Genomic DNA, 12818 nt, shown 5'->3' on the forward strand with positions numbered 1-12818 from the left:
CTGGTGAAGTGCAGACTATTATATTTGAAATATGAAATATGATCATTAACTTTATATATGTTTGTTGTATTACTTTTCTTAACATACTCATGCTATAACTCATTTGAGTAGCTTGTTTAACTCTTAGAAATAATTGATTTCACACAATTTTTTTCCACTTATCCCAAATAATGTTGTTCACCCAAGACCTGTTATTATTGCCTCACATACATAAATCACATGTAAACCATATGGATCTATCAGCATAGCAACTTGTGACTACAGTCTTATCTACAAGTCACATGTCCTGAAGCTAACAAAGTGCCCCAGGGGTGGCTGAGTGGTTTTCTCCCTCATTTCCATGTGATGTTCTCTGGTAGGCTTGCAACATTTTCTTCCTTAGGCTAAAAAGATTTTCAGCCATTTACCCTTAATTATTGCCCCGAAAGTACTGTCAAGACCATTTCTTCTGCAAGCTATTGTAGCACATCATAGCATGGTAGATGGTATCTCTGTGGTGGCTCCTAAACCTGAATTGTACCTCTAAAAACCTCATCAACTGACTCTAGACCGGCATTAAGGTTAAATCTGGAGTTTCCACCCAACATCATATTTACCCAGTTTGTAATCCAATTTACCTCGCAGCATTCCATGAAAAGTAACCTGTAGAGTGTACGTCATTCTTTGTTCCCAGTCCATTCCCTGCAGTGCTACTTAGAACAAGAGCTGGCCATCTGATCCTCAGTTATGAAGGAAACACAAGGGACTTTCTTGTATAAGAATGTCATCATTATGGCCTATAGGCATGCAATTCCACAAGGATATGCCTAATGTGTCGACCAGTTGAGACTCACTGCCCTGACATTTGAGAAGAGACAAATAGGATGCTAGTTATATATCGGTCATTCCATGAACTTGGGATAACAGTCAGAGTTCCTGGTTATCCAGAATTAGTGCCGGCTTAGCAAGAACAAGGCAGGAAATTTCCATCAAATGAAACCAAACAATCTACCATGGGGGATCTGATTGAAAATAGATTTACCCATTAAAATTAAAATATTTGACACAATGCAAAGATATTGTCATGAATAGCTATTATGTGCATTTTGCTTTTAGCAGATTATTCTGACTGTAGCTGCTGAAAGAAAGTATCACTGATGCACACCTCCAATATTTGTCACAAACATTGTAATCATTGTAATTACATTTACAAAAAATGGAATCATTTTAATAATAGATGTGACCTGGACGTGATCATCCAAACAAACCCCTAATATCACCTGACTGTCACGATTCACTGATACTGGGATTGCGTAAACAACAAAAGCTGCACTAACGGTGGTTCATATCTTTCTTAAATAGCAAAATTTCTCAGTAGGTTTATTATTATGTATTGATTATGGAATTATAAATCTGTGTGAATGAGCTGTTTATTTGCACAATTGCTATTCTTTGCACTTCTGGTAGATGCCAAACTGCATTTCGTTGCTGTGTACCTGTACTATATGCAATGACAATAAAGTTCTATCTATCTATCTATCTATCTATCTGTTGCTCTAGAAATAATGTTATTTAATAAGATATAACGTGCGATCTGAATTACCAGAACTGCTGTTATAGAAAATGAATCATCACCTGATGCTTTGAGAATAATAATACAGTGTCATTTCTATCAAATAAAGAGTAAAGATTTTACTACATTTTAAATTAAGATTAACATTTTGCATTGTTCTCATAACCGGATCATTTAGACAATAAATAAAATCTGTGTTACCTAAAGTAGCTACATTTCAGAAGCCTGTACTTATTAGACTCACTGAAAGGAGTCGTTTATGGCATAGGAAGTTTACATGATGGACTTTTGACCCCAGTACAACAAATAACTTATCCAAAACTTCCCAGACTTTCCAGCACTGCACAGTTTTAGCCATTTTTCCCATATTTTCTATGTAGGAAATATATGTTGGTAATAAATCCCAGCATTATACGCCGTATAGTATGTTATATTATATGATGTTATGCTTTGCTGATGTTTTATTAAGACGCAGAACCTCTAAATCCTCGTGTTGCCGCTTCCGTGACGTCAGTGTAACCCAGCCGCTGATTGGTTGCTCACTGATGTTTGGGGGATTGTAAGGAAGAATCCAATTGGCTGATGGAGGGAATCGATTCTGTGCGGCGTGTCGCTTTATAGCTCAACTGTGATGTTTCATTGTAAACATAAACACCGCCACTGGCGCTCTTTGATCGTTTTACTTTTAAGTGCCGGATAATTAGCTAATTTGTAGTGTGTGTTCAGGTTTCCTTGTGTGGTGGTAAGTACTTAGGTTTATAGATAGACTTAGGGCTCGAAATGGTACAGTATAACTTGGGTTTTATCGAAATCATGCGTGATGTTAAAAGCACACATTTCCTTCTGACATAATAATCTGTATTTTAGCTTAACAACTATTGTTAGCATGTAAACTGGCTATAGTTAGAACTGACAAAGCAACCACGTTGGTCGCGTGCCACTTCTTAATGTATGCAAATTAGCAGCCCTTGATTGAGACAGCTATTGGCTACAGACTGAACCAATGGGTGATAATCAGTGTGTCAGACTCGAGCACTTTTTCCCCTTATTGCTCGTGAGCACAGAGTGGATATTGAATGGGAGGTGACCTTTGCAATTAGAGGAGTTGGTAGTTGCACGTTTGCAGTAGTTTGCACTGGAGAGTTTTGTTACCTTGTTTGAAAGTAAGTTTCTCTGCATAGGCTGCATTCACTCAGCTCTCTGTCTGATTCAAAAAGCATCCTGTCACTTTTCAACCAATGGAGCTGGAGGGCCAGTGGTGGAAAGGCCAACTTGCTGGAGATATATACCATGCTCTTCGCTACAAGGTCTATATCTTTTTCTTTTAATTTTTGTTTTCTTAACCTTGTCTGCATTTGTTCGTGGTCACGACGGACGTACGTATGTGTCTCTCTTTTGAAGGAGCTGAGATTGCCTGTTTATAAAGGTCAGTCCCCACAACTGAACCTCAGGCGCTACTTTGCAGACCTCATAGCCATCGTGAGCAACCGGTTCAGGCTGTGTCCTGCAGCTCGACACCTGGCCGTATATCTGCTGGACCTCTTCATGGACCGCTATGACATCTCTGTGCAGCAGCTTCACATGGTGGCTCTTTCTTGCCTACTTTTGGCTAGTAAGTTGCTTGTGGTTTTCTTTGTACTGATTATATGGCATATATTTTGTCGTACAGGATGGAGGGTGGCTGAAAAACTGTATCCAGCTATATAACAGGTGCAGCTGATAAAATGACAAATGCATGCAAGTTGATCTTTAACCCTTTTGTGCCAGGTAAATTTGAAGAGAGAGAGGACCGAGTGCCTAAGCTGGAATCCCTCAACAGCCTCACTTGCATGAGCTCTATGAACCTGGTGTTGACCAAACAGGGCCTATTGCAAATGGAGCTACTGCTCCTAGAGACCTTCCACTGGAATCTATATTTACCCACTGCTGCACACTTTATTGAGTATTACCTGTCAATTGCTGTCAGTGAAACCGATCTACATGATGGCTGGCCAATGGCATGCTTGGAGAAGACAATGTTGTATATGAACAAATATGCAGATTACTTTCTGGAAGTCTCTTTGCAAGGTAATGTTGCTTCATTTAAATTGATTTGATTCACTGGTTTGAAACCTGCTATCAGAATAAGTCCTATACCTCTTTACATATTCATAACAAATATGAGTTCTCGGATGCACTAAAAGCTTTTCTTAATGTTTTTTAAATTCGCATTTCTATTACTAGACCATGCATTTCTACGATTTGCACCGTCATTGGTAGCTGCTGCTTGTGTAGCTTCATCTCGGGTAATTCTGCATTTGGCTCCGACCTGGCCACCTCGTCTACAGCGCCAGTCCACCTACACCTGGGAGCAGTTACTGCCCTGTGTGGAGAGTCTGCTTCTGTGAGTGATTTGCTTAATGTACCTTTTAGTACATTTATACAAAGAAAATTTGTAAGGACATTTTTAGTTGTTAATTATCAATACAAATTTTCTAATAAGATGTTTGTTAAAGAAACATTATATCCTACAATTTCTCAGCTGACAGCACTGCAGTCACTTTTTCATTTTATTTTTGTGCTGACTGTATTTATATAGGCTTTATTTTCTTCATAGTGCCCACGATAGTGATGTAAATGAAGCCAACAAACAGAAGTGCCAGCAGCAGCAGCCTGGTCCACAGCCAGGGCAAACCGTGTACTCAGCACAAAGCCAGAGTGCCACAGTAGCCCAGTATGTCCACAGACCAGCCTTGCAATACGCCCAGCAGAGCGGCCAACCTGTGCTGGTCTCGGCCCATGCCTCAGGTGCCTACCTGTGCCACAGTGGTTCACTGCAGGTGTCTAGTGGCCCGTCACATGGGCAAACACAACCACAGACAATCTCTGTACCACTGGATGCTAAGATGAAGATGCCGAATAGGCCATACCAGGTGAACTCTGTTTACTCATGCACAGCACCGTGCTTCAACAGGTGATGGACCCTGCCTACAAACATAAAGGACATTTATGTGAATATGAAGCAAACTTTGGAAAATTATGGTAATGCCAAGCTTTGCATCTCAAGCTGGATAATTCAAGCTCTGAATCCTGTTTTAAGAATACAAAAAACACTGAAGTAATGGACATTGTGTTAAATACTGTAATAACTGGACAACAAGGTGCAAAGTTAGCATAATATGCAATTCTGAGAGACTTGCATTTTTTTCATTTTTGCAGATTTTTCATTTGTTTTGTTTTTTTGCACTGACGTTTTTTTTTATATATATATCCTTGCTACTTGATTAGAAAAATACGGTGTGATTTTTATCAGCACCAACAAGCTTATGCCATTGATAGCCAGAATACCTCAAAAGCGTTGAATGTAGGCCTGTTACCCTGTGATGTTACAAATGCACTTTGGTACCAAACATTTTTAAAATAAATAAAAATATGTTGTACTATTCTTGTACAACATATTTTGGTTGCATTCTGCTTTATTGATCTGATCCTGTTTTTTGAGCACTAAAATAACATGCGTTATTACAATTATGGTGTGTAATTGTATTAATGTATTGACATGGTATTAATGCCTTACAGCTTCACGGTGAATCCATGTGGATTTTCTATGGATTCGTCCCATCTCTTAACATGCTGGGTTGTTGATTGATTCTGCCAAACGTGTGTGTGTGTGTACTGTGATAAGCTGGCATCATATTCAGTATTCTTAGGATATGTTCCAGATCCACTACAACTCTGACCAGTATTTCTTAAAACAAATAATTAATTTAATGAATTGTAAAGACTGCATCGACTAGGTATTGCATCTTTACTTTTAGAATAAAAATGATATATGCTTAGTTGAAAACTCAGTTCAATCTACAGCCTACACTTAAATCAGTACAAGCATAAGGCTTTTGGATGCAATTACAACAAAAGATAAACAACGCACTCCAAAACCCCTTATTGTGGGGATGTGATTTGTAACTGACTTTTACAATTTCTGATTTTTGTGGCTTATCTAAAGTCAGCAAATCTTTGAAGCTATCTAAGCTTTTCCATTTCTCTCAGTCCCAATATTATAAACATCAATTATATCCAGTTACAGCTCTGTTTCCAAAATATACTGGATACATTTCTGTAGATTATACATGGAAGATGAAATGTATTAATGTATGTTTGCCTCCTTAAAATCCACACACTCTGTCTTTTATAACAGTACCTATGACTTGATCCATTTCTCTCCTAATCTCTTGATTATTTGTATATCAAATATCACATGTGTATGTATATATGTGTGTGTGTGTGTATATATATGTATATATATATATATATATATATATATATATATATATATATATATATATATATATACATATATATGTGTATGTGTGTGTGTGTGTATATATATGTATATATCTCAACATATAATGCATAAATTGCACACAAACAAAAATTTCCTGCAGACATGCAAAACCCCAGGGTTTAGCAGTGAAATAACATCTAACAGATGCCAGATGGTTTTAAACTCATTGGTACATTTTAGACATTTTTCTCCATTTAAAGGCATCAGAGTTGATTTTAACATGGAAAATCTATTCCTGGAACAGACTTCTTTCCAAGGTACAGTTGATATAATAAGAATAAATGCACTCCCAAGTTTCTTTATAAGGAAAATCATAATAATACTGGCTAAGGCCCACCCTTGCTCTCTGAACAGCATAGATTTGTTTGTGGCATGGATTTCACAAACAAGGTAATGGAAACATTCCTTTGAAATTCTTGTCTATGTTAAGACGATATCACAAAATTGCTGCAGATTTATCAGCTACACTTTCATCTTATGTATTTCTGTCCTACCACATCCCGAATGTGCAATATACGATTCGGATCTAGTGTCCGGGCAAGAGCCAAATGTGGATTAAGGGGAGAAATGTGTGCCAAGAAAACAGTGTCCACAACATTACACCACCACCAGCAGCCTGAACTGTTGACACATGCCAGCTTGGGTCCATGACTTCATCATGAGGATGCCAAATTCTGACTCTACCATCTGCTTAAGACTGCTGTAGACTACCTTAAATCGACTTCCTGTTAGCTTGAACCAGTCTGGCCAACATCTTCTGACCTCTCTCATCAACAAGCTGCTCATTGGATGTTTTTTGTTTTTCTCACAGTTCTATCTACATTCTTCAAAGAAAATCAATAGTTTCTGAAATAAACTAGCCTATCCAACCATTTCTCCTCTTAGGATGTCTGATGTGCACATTAATTAAGAGTTGTGACCTGTATTTGCATGGTTTGCATTGTCCTGCCACATGATTGGCTATTTGGTGAGTTGGCTGGCAGAGTATTCCTGAAAATGGATGGTGACTGTAAAACCCCAAATCCATTAGATATGCAAATGCTTCTATCATACATATCACACTTACATAATTATTATGAACCTGATTATTTATATTGTGTAATTCTCAGAATCATTTCATCATTAATAAGTATTACACTTTACTTAGATTTAATTCCTACTTGAATTCAATTAAATTCAATTTTATTTGTATAGCGTTGTTAACAGTGGACATTGTCTCAAAGCAGCTTAACAGAACATACGAAATATAATACAAAAAGTTCTATTCAATTACATTTATTTGTATGTATTGTATATCATTTGTATACTTTTAAAAATTCACAGTCTCAAAGCAGCTTCACAGAAGTATAGAAACAATATTGAACAATTGAATCAGTATTAATAAAGATTAATATTAGACATATATTTAAATGTGTTAGTTTTTATCCCCAATCAGTAACCCTGAGGTGGTTGAGGTGATGGAACTCCCTTAGATGGAAAAGGAAGCTTTAAATGTGTTTGTATTGAAATTCATTTTTAATTGCTTTTGATTCCAGTTCTAGACTGGTATAGTTGGTGCTGTGTTTTCATTAGATCCCCTAAATATTAGTATTTATCTGATGTAGTGATAGGAACATAAGGGATAATGGGCACTATCAATATATAGTCAGACAAAATTATGGATAATGAATGAAACCATTAACCAAAGTGAAAATATAAATAAAATAATATAAAATAAATTTTCCATTTCAAAAAATTTTTTAAAAAATCAGAATTTTGTTAGAAAAAAATCCAGGTTTTTCTTCAACAGTTTCAATGGACACTTACACAATGTGAAAAATGGTTGCCTACGTCATTCTCTAGCAGCTCCTGTGGAGGAGGAAATGGTCTGAAGTGTTTGTTGGCCGAACATATCTCTCCTGAAATTATCATCACTGTGGTAACCAATCTCTTCCCTGGGTAATTCGCTCTACAACACTTCTCAAAGTCATACACACGATCCAGAAGCCTGTAATGCTCATGTGTGAGACATGTGTGCAGAATTAACTATGACTCAGTGGCCACACAGATTATTATACAACAGATATCTTCTGTCAAAGAGTGCCTGCTCAATCACATAATGAATCCAACATTTTAAACAAATCTATTCAATGGTTTTATAATTTGTGAACGGAGGTTTGACATAAACTCACTTTTCACTCATTTACCAGCTTAAATGCATGATTAGATGGGATGCGTTTGGTGATATCATTACAATACAACTCCTAACGATTTCTTAAGAAAACACAAACAAATAGATTTTAATATGTTGATTTTTATTTTTAAACATTCTATTCATTTATTCCTAATAGGTGGAACTGTATATATAAGGAAAGAGGAGGAGTTGATGGAGGACGAGTGTGCAGCTTTTTTCTTTGAACAATATCCCTGTGTGTTAGTAAAGAAACAGATCAATGTATGCACATGTAATCACTCTGTTTCTTTTCTAGCACACAGGGCTTTATGAATTTCATGTATGTATTTCAAAAAGCATACGTCTAAATCAGGAGTTTGATTGGACATCTTATCCACAGAGGGATGGTGTGGGTGCAGGTTTTTTATAACAATCAAGCAGAAGACACCTGATTCCACCTGTATAGTCAGTTGATCTTGGCTTTCAGTAGACTCAGGTATGACTTCTTTTAGGTTGGAATGAAAACCTGCACCACACGGGACCTTTGCGGATAAGATCGCACACCTCTGGTCTAAATGAACAAATGAAAACCAATTTGAAGTGCAACTTTTTTTTAAAAATCTACATATTACAGAGCCATTCAGACACAACCTCCAGTACCTCCAAGTGAGTGATCTGCTCCTTGTGCAGTGCAAAAGGTCCTGAAGTCCAGTCTGTGTGAGCTGCTCAGTTTAAACAGACTGAAGTGTTTGCACGTATCCAGCTTTCTTACGCATCTCATGCAACTCCTAAAAATATCATGATATTTTAGCGTAGTGCCTGGAAGAAACAGTGACCACATTGGGAAACTCTCAAGGAAGCAATATTATAACATTATCATATACAGTCAGCTCCAGGATCATTTTTACCTTTGGTAAAGTTGAGTGCTTACTGAAATAAGTTATATATATATATATATTTTAAGCCATGTTTACCAAATGTTTCTGAGAGAATTAGTTTTGTTCATTTTCTTATTTTATTTTTTAATATTTATAAATAGTAATTTATAAATCCTTTGGTGGTCCAGTGGCAGGATCCTGTGATCTCACTGCTACACTCTGGGTTTAATTCCTGCCCAGGAATTAAACCCAGGGTGTAGCAGTGAGATCACAGGATCAATCTGCCACTGGACTGAGGATCACTCACAGGATCACTCTGAGTTCACTCTCAGTGCCAGTTCCAAGCCAGGATAAAATGCGCATCCGGCATAAAAACCTGTGCTAAAATCAAATACGCAGATTGGATGATCTGCTGTGGCAACACCAAACAGGGAGCAGCCGAAGGACAACAACACCACATGCTAGGAACTATAGATTAAAACACGTCTTTTTTACTTGTATTTCAGCTTTCATATTTGTAATGCTTTCTTGCTGCTGGCATTTAGCTCAACATTTCTTATGTCAGCACCCCATATACTGTAAATCTGCCATCTTTATCTTGCATTCACAGGTAGGGTTTGTAATCTGTTACTGCTGTACACACAACAGTTAACAAACACATATAAGAATATGGCATTGCTGACCAGAACTAAATAAAACACTTATCTGGATTTGGCTATGCAATCTTTTACACTAATGCACTATTTTTGCCTCAGTATTTTGATATTCCTCTCTCTCCCTCTTGCTCTCTTTTTTAGTTGATAAAAAACATTTATTATAAAAACAATTATTTAAAAAAAAACGTATTATAACCAAATGTCATTATCAGAAATATGCTTCTAATCAAAAAAGTATCCACCTCAAAAAGTATTGGAACAACAATGCACGCTTTCCAATAAACTAAAAATCAGACTGTAAGAACATGAATCAAATATCCAGCTTTCGTTTACTGATATTTACATAGAGATGCTTTAAACAACTTAGAACACAGCAGCTTTTGTTTGATCCCACTTTTTTAAAGTAATCAAAAATATTGAAACATATGATTGCCAGGAGGGGGGCACGGTGGCTCAGTGGTTAGCACGTTCGCCTCACACCTCCAGGGTCGGGGTTCGATTCCCGCCTCCACCTTGTGTGTGTGGAGTTTGCATGTTCTCCACGTGCCTCGGGGGTTTCCTCCGGGTACTCCGGTTTCCTCCCCCGGTCCAAAGACATGCATGGTAGGTTGATTGGCATCTCTGGTAAATTGTCCGTAGTGTGTGAATGAGTGTGTGTGTGCCCTGCGATGGGTTGGCACTCCGTCCAGGGTGTATCCTGCCTTGATGCCCGATGATGCCTGAGATAGGCACAGGCTCCCCGTGACCCGAGGTAGTTCGGATAAGCGGTAGAAGATGAATGAATGAATGAATGAATGATTGACAGGTGCTCCTTGTTGCCAAGATAAGCTATGTTAGATTGAATCTTTAAAATAGCTATAAATTACAGCATTAAAGTGTCCTGAGTTTCACCTGTGTAGATGGCATTTTTTGTCTAAAAGGATAAACCACTTCAAAGGCCAGAGAGCTGTCTATAGGCAAACCATTATAAAGCTAAGAAAATAGGGAAAACTGATCAACAAGTATAGCCCATACAACCATTTAGAATGATCTAGAAAAGAAAAACAAACACTGGTGTCTTGACAAGTAGACACCGAATGGAAAACAGCTGTGAAAAAAACACCCAAAAGTAACAGACAGTGGCATCACCAATAACCTCACCAGGGCAGTGCTGAAGGTAACACAGTCCACTTCAAGAGCACAGATATAGAGGCCATAACACAAAATGCAAACCACTCATCAGCAGTAAGAATCCCAGACTGGACTTCACAAAGAAGCACAGAGATGAGCCACAAACGGTGGAGAAAGAAATGATCTGCTCATGATTTAAAACATTTAAGCTCATCAGTCAAGTATGATGGAGGTAGTGTTATAGCCAGAGGCCTCAGAGGTACTGTTTAACACAACTAGATGTCGTTGGTCTTTTGGCTGCTTCCAGTCCGGGGTCTCCACAGATCACATAATCCACATATTTGATTTGGCACAGGTTTTACACCAGATGCCTTCATGATTCAACCCTTCCATTTTATCCAGGCTTGTGAACAACCCCAAGAGTTAAATCCTCAGTGGACGGACCTGGGAATCGAACCCAGGCCACAGCAATAAGAGTGCGGGATCCTGCAACTGGAACAAAAGGAGGCATTTTAACACAACTAGAGGTAAATATGAGAAAATAAATCTAAAATACTATCTAATATTCCTCTTTGATCTCAAACAGTGTATAACAAAACAAATTAAATTAAATTGCAAACATTCAAAGGTGCATTTTAATGTGCGCTCTTTAATATGCACTCTTTTTTATTGCAGCCATATTACATTACAACAGCACAATCATGGGAACAGAACTACCAACACTGAACTGTGAATCTTAAAATCTACAAATACATTCTCATCTTTATCTTGTAAAAGTTTATGCTTCAGCTGTTTTATCTACCGCAGGAGAGAGTCTTTTAGATCAATCTACTGTATGACAGAGGGCTTCAGCCACACAAAGATTAAAAATACAATGTTGTCATGACAACTCTGTATTCTGAGGATTTAAATAAGTAATTCCTATTTTTTCCTGATTTTGTACTTGGAAAAAGACTATACTGTGGCAGTGAAACAGACACTTTCTATGAGATCTTAGTGATCAGTATAGTAGCGGTTTGGCTTGCGCTGCTCACCTGAACAAATTATTGGGTCTGTGAGACATGTATAAGCCTTCATGACATCAGCAAATTCCCTTGCCTGTCTTTGTCTACATTCATATTCAGAAGTGAAAGCAACTGGATTGTTAACTGCACCAACAAATATTCTGTCTATAAACCAAATCAAACATTGTAAGACTCAGTTCTTCTTTATTTACAGTTATAGAAAAGTTTATCCCCAACATTTAAGCCATCTAGAACTACTCTTCCAAATTTTTTGATTTTGCTATCATTCTGCAAATATTTTTCCAGAATAAGCCACAATTATCAAGTTTACTATAAAAGTATACTAAAAGGTATACTATAAAAGCTTAAATCGAGCATAAAACAAGCAGAAAACTCACCATCTATAATGATGTATCTGCAGATTTCATGGAGTAAGGAGTAATCAACCTTGTGTCTGAGAAATGTATGAATCAGAGTGAAACATTTTAACAATCATGATTTGCAGTTAGATCGCACTAAGTAATTTTCAAGTCAAGTGACTTTTTTTGATTTAATTTGATCCTTAGTAGGTCATGATCATATGTACGGTATGTATGCTATTATGTGCTAATTCAATGACATACCTAAAAGCCATAAAAACATTTAGAACATTGACTATGTTTTATTGCCCCTTTGTTTTATAGAAGGTAAAATATGACTTATTCATTCCAGCTCCACACATGAGCTGTCACAAAAATTGCTGGAACGATGGATTTGGGTGTCACTAAAATCCCCAGAGATAATCTGGTATTAAATTCACTCTGAGGACAAGAGCCTCATAATAAGTTTTATTTATGACTAGGCAAAATATTTTTATATACACTGCAACATTTAACATTGTGGACAGACAATTACAACATCTATCACTATTTGTGTATTGTTTAATACAAGAGCCCAATAGTCTAGACTAACAAATATCGTATTGCACATAATGTATACTAACTAATCACTCGTCAGTGAATACTGATGACAGTGACAGCATGACTCTGCAGCTTTTTTCCTGTCCTGTCTCCCTGTCTAGTTTGGCATTGCTCATAGCATTCCTGAAATCTCTGTACCAGAATGTTCTCTTGGCTGAAGAATGGCTGAGTAAAAGGTTGCTG

General features: G+C 37.3%; 1 protein-coding gene across 1 annotated transcript; it reads left to right on the plus strand.

Moving 5' to 3' along the window:
• Nucleotides 1–2146: 2146 nt before the first annotated feature.
• Nucleotides 2147–5109, plus strand: ccnj (cyclin J). Its single transcript, XM_060871436.1, has 6 exons — nucleotides 2147–2294; nucleotides 2734–2859; nucleotides 2954–3164; nucleotides 3320–3619; nucleotides 3776–3935; nucleotides 4149–5109. Exons 2-6 carry the CDS (start codon nucleotides 2791–2793, stop codon nucleotides 4507–4509), a joined length of 1101 nt encoding a protein of 366 aa, XP_060727419.1. The 5' UTR covers nucleotides 2147–2294; nucleotides 2734–2790; the 3' UTR covers nucleotides 4510–5109.
• Nucleotides 5110–12818: the final 7709 nt, after the last annotated feature.

The sequence above is a fragment of the Tachysurus vachellii genome, chromosome 6 (genome assembly GCF_030014155.1).
Source record: "Tachysurus vachellii isolate PV-2020 chromosome 6, HZAU_Pvac_v1, whole genome shotgun sequence".
Taxonomy (NCBI): Eukaryota; Metazoa; Chordata; class Actinopteri; order Siluriformes; family Bagridae; genus Tachysurus; species Tachysurus vachellii.

Excerpts from the sequence above, each read along its gene's own strand:
- ccnj (XM_060871436.1), top strand. The coding sequence starts at position 2,791 with ATGGAGCTGGAGGGCCAGTGGTGGAAAGGCCAACTTGCTGGAGATATA. Across the intron at positions 3,165-3,319 it reads TTCTTGCCTACTTTTGGCTA|GTAAATTTGAAGAGAGAGAG; the intron begins GTAAGTTGCTTG and ends CTTTTGTGCCAG. Across the intron at positions 3,936-4,148 it reads TGTGTGGAGAGTCTGCTTCT|TGCCCACGATAGTGATGTAA; the intron begins GTGAGTGATTTG and ends TTTTCTTCATAG.